The 4,076-nt window shown below is 36.2% G+C and overlaps 1 protein-coding gene across 1 annotated transcript; it reads left to right on the top strand.

Annotated features, from left to right (window-relative positions):
* Positions 1 to 208: 208 nt before the first annotated feature.
* On the top strand, positions 209 to 1,693 carry LOC112510989 (pentatricopeptide repeat-containing protein At5g04780, mitochondrial-like). Its single transcript, XM_025116342.1, has one exon. It carries the CDS (start codon positions 209 to 211, stop codon positions 1,691 to 1,693), a length of 1,485 nt encoding a protein of 494 aa, XP_024972110.1.
* Positions 1,694 to 4,076: the final 2,383 nt, after the last annotated feature.

The raw sequence follows: 4,076 nt of genomic DNA, 5'->3' as shown, positions 1-4,076 counted from the left end.
GTCTTACAAGAACGTCGATTCATTACATATTTCCAAAACGGTTTGAAGAATCTTCACACAGTTGACAATTATATGAAACATAAAGACAAATTCGTAGAAGAGAAACCAAAACGAACTGGTAATCAACAAATTAGCAAGTTACGAAACCGCATCGGAAAGGGGATTTGACGTAAAGGTTCTACTTGCAGGAAACACCATTGATAAGAAAATGTCATCTTTTATGTTAAGCTTGAGTTCTATCCTTCGAAGGTCCATTCCTCCTACTGTTCTCTCTCATGCTCGACAAACCCATGTCCAAATACTCATCCATGGTCTGATTCACGATGCCACACTTCAAACAGATCTCTTGTTGGCTTATTCTAAAGGTTCTCTTCTGTATGCACGCAAGGTGTTCGACAAAATGCTTGAACGAAACATGCATTCTTGGAACATTATGATTTCGGGTTATGTTCGAAAGTCTATGCACCGTGATGCTCTAAGTGTTTTCGATGAGTTCTTGAACTCGGGTTTGAAACCAGATCATTACACGTTGCCTCTGGTTTTAAAGATCTGTGCTGGGATCGGTGATGTTTTGCTTGGTGTAATGTTGCATGGTATGGTGGTTAAACTCGGGTTCGAGAACTGCGTTGTGGTTTCGACTTCGGTTTTGGATTTTTACTCGAAATGCGGGAAATTGAATGATGCACGGATTGTTTTCGTGGGGTTGTCGTGGAAAGACTCAGTTGTATGGAATTCGATGATTTCAGGGTTTGCAAAGGCTGGTTTGCATCTTGAGGCTTTGGATTGTTTTAGAAACATGCTTGGAAACAAAGCAGAATTGGACTCGATGACGGTTCCGACCCTTCTAAATGTTTGCGGGAAACTAGGAGATGTCACGAAAGGGAAAGAAATTCACGGGCAAGTGCTGAAGAACACGGTCTTACATAAAGATACCGCCATCGGGAATTCATTGATCGACTTGTATTCTAAATGCGGCTACTTGTGTGATGCTGAGAAGATCTTCCTTAGCCTCAGAAATCGTAATTTGGTGACTTGGACTACGTTAATATCGTGCTACGGATTCCATGGAAACGGGAAAGAATCTTTACGTTTGTTCGAGAAAATGAAAGACTCGGGATTCAAACCGAATAGCGTGACTCTAACCGCCATTTTAGCTAGTTGTAGCCATTCCGGTCTTATAGACCAAGGTAAAAAGATTTTTAACTCTATAAGATCATCATACAGATTCGAACCAACTGTCGAGCATTACGCTTGCATGGTGGATCTTTTGAGTCGTTTTGGATGGTTCAACGAGGCCATAGTTTTGATCAGAAGTATGAAGACGGTCCCACCGGCTAGCGTGTGGGGTGCACTCCTTGCGGGTTCTTTGGTGCATAGAAATGTCGAGACCGGTGAAATGGCAGCTCGCCATCTTTTTGAAATTGAACCAACGAATGCTAGTAATTACATTGCGTTGTGTGGGATATATGATTCTCGAGGCATGTGGAGCGATGTTTCGAGGGTTCGATCGGAAATGAAAAGGTCGGGATTCGGGAAAACTCCGGGATGTAGTTGGATTTCGATCGGGGGCGAAATACGTACTTTTTATCAAGGAGATTTCCATTCTTCTCTTGGTCATAAAATTAATGAAACATTTGAAGGGATTATTGGAACACTTCTTTTGGTTCATTCAGAAATACACATCGATTTTTAAGATAAACTTGTTATGTTTGTTCACAGTATCGTTTACGTAATCATTTACAAACCCAATAAACTGTACAAACTTACAAACCAGTGTTCATATGTTGTTTCACATATGAAACAACAAGTGTGAAGATGCAGTATTTATACAATGGTGTTTCATATGTGAAGCGTTCTAGGTTGTTTTGTGTGTGGAAAAAAACAATTTTGAATATTTCACATATGAAACATAACACTGTATAAACACTGTATTTTCATATGTGTTGAAACAACACATGAAAACTGGTTTGCAAGTTTGTACGAATTATTGGGTTTGTAAAAGAAGGGATTGCAATGTAAGGTTTTCCATTGGTAGTACACAATGAATTCAAATCCTAGTTTAATAAAATATATTTTTTTATTAAACACTTAATTTCAATGTCTCTTGTTAGTGAGTAATAATTAAATATTATTTCTCTTTTTTAAATATAGAGTTTTAGAAATTTCTCCAAATTTGGAGATTTTTACTCTCTCTATTCTTTTCTCAATTTAAGCATACGGTATAGCATAGCTGTTGGAGCAAAATTACACCTCAAATCTCCAAACTTTTTATTTTAGCATAGCTGTTGAAGATGCTTTAAGTCAACTCTAATAAAAAAAATGCAAACATATTACATGGACCCAACTCATTAATTTTTCAAAATAAAGATGGAATCTTGTAAAAATTCTAAACCACATTAACAAAAAATGCAGTTCACTCTTGAACAAGGATAAATTGGAAAGTAAATACTTATTTTAGAGCAAAATAAAATAGAAATATGAACACTTATTTAAGACGAAAGCCGTAGAAATGTAGGGTTCCTTGATGAATAAGATCAGATAAATCATTTGCTTCATTAAAGTCCGTTTTCCCAACACACTAATTCAATTCTTAAGTATTGGGATAATTCAAATGACCATTCGAAATTAAAGGTTGTAAAATCGAGTTTCTACCACCCAGATTCAACGTTTTATCAAGGCTTAAATTGGTGTGAGACATGGCGTGGCGGCGATGTCAAGCCTTAAGTCTTACACGCCATGGTGAGGTCACAACGGTTTTTAAAGCGTGACATAAGACGGCGAATTTATATGGCGCGCGCAAACACACACACACACACACACACACACACATATATATATATATATATATATAAGTGAGTAATGTGATTAGTTAAGTTTGTAAAAATATAAAATCTGAAGCTAAAAGTGTAAAAACACAAAAGTTAAAAAAATTGAAAAAAATCCCGTCTTATAAAAAAACGTGCACCTCAAGGCGTCATGGCATGAGCCACACCTTACACAAACGTATAGGGCTTATGTAACAGCAGAGACGCGTCTTACACTATCATGCGCCTTTTTGAACCCTACGTTTTACATATTTGTATTAGAGATTTTATATATTTATATAAGAGATAAACAATTCACTGTAGGAATAACTACACAACATTAACCGCTTGTGGATAAGATCAAACACAAACGTGAAGGTAACTCGGAATGCACTTCAGAAGCTTCTCATGAAGACTCAGAAGAGGCTTCGGGGACCACTACAGGGGCGCTACCCCTAGAACCCGGAAGGCAGTACAACCCCTTGCCCCCTATCTTATGGTGATCAAAGATGATAGAAGCAAACTCTACACGTGTGTGCACACGCACCTATCAACTAAAATTACGTTTGCTTCATTACCTAGTCAGATCCCTTGTAAATCACAAGTACAGGAAAACACTCGATGACACTAAAATCATTAATAGAAAGACGTAATATCAAATTATTAATTAATTCTAAAAATCAAAATAAGACATTAGATCAACCATGCTTATTGATTCATATACATTCATTATGTAAATGATAGTTTTTCTATTAACCTGGATATCCAACCCACTATAGAAGCTGACTAATCTCAGGATGACCACCTGTTTTGTGGGTAGCTTGAAGTCATCATATTTGAACCTCCGTGGCCACAAGGAGATTTTTATTCCTCGTTGGATTTGAACCTGAGACCTATAAACACTTTTGATCTTTGGAGTCTAAGCTCAAGCCAATCAGGTATCACCCTTAATGTTTGTAAATAATAGTTTTAGTCCCTGTTGGTTTGATCAGTTCAAAACATTGTTGAAATTGACAACTAAAATGTCGTTATTTTTTTGGAAATATTGAATTTGGTTTGTTGACTATTTTTTTACAAGACTTAAGGTCTTGTTTTATCCATTGTATATGGTGGAGAGATGATATTAGAAATAGACTAATAACCCGCCAAAATTAAGTGAACCATTTTTTATAGATTTTTTTTTAAATATAAATATAAAAATTTTAGAGGATTTTTTTCTTTTCAATAAATTCTTCAAAACCTTTTCTATAAAAGAAAAAATCACCAAAATAT

The sequence above is a fragment of the Cynara cardunculus genome, assembly GCF_001531365.2.
Source record: "Cynara cardunculus var. scolymus isolate 2C chromosome LG 4, CcrdV1, whole genome shotgun sequence".
NCBI lineage: Eukaryota > Viridiplantae > Streptophyta > Magnoliopsida > Asterales > Asteraceae > Cynara > Cynara cardunculus.
Note: the sequence above shows the minus strand (reverse complement) of the source record. Positions and strands in the feature narration are given on the sequence as shown.

Coding starts and splice junctions, on each gene's coding strand:
- LOC112510989 (XM_025116342.1), top strand. CDS start 209: ATGTCATCTTTTATGTTAAGCTTGAGTTCTATCCTTCGAAGGTCCATT.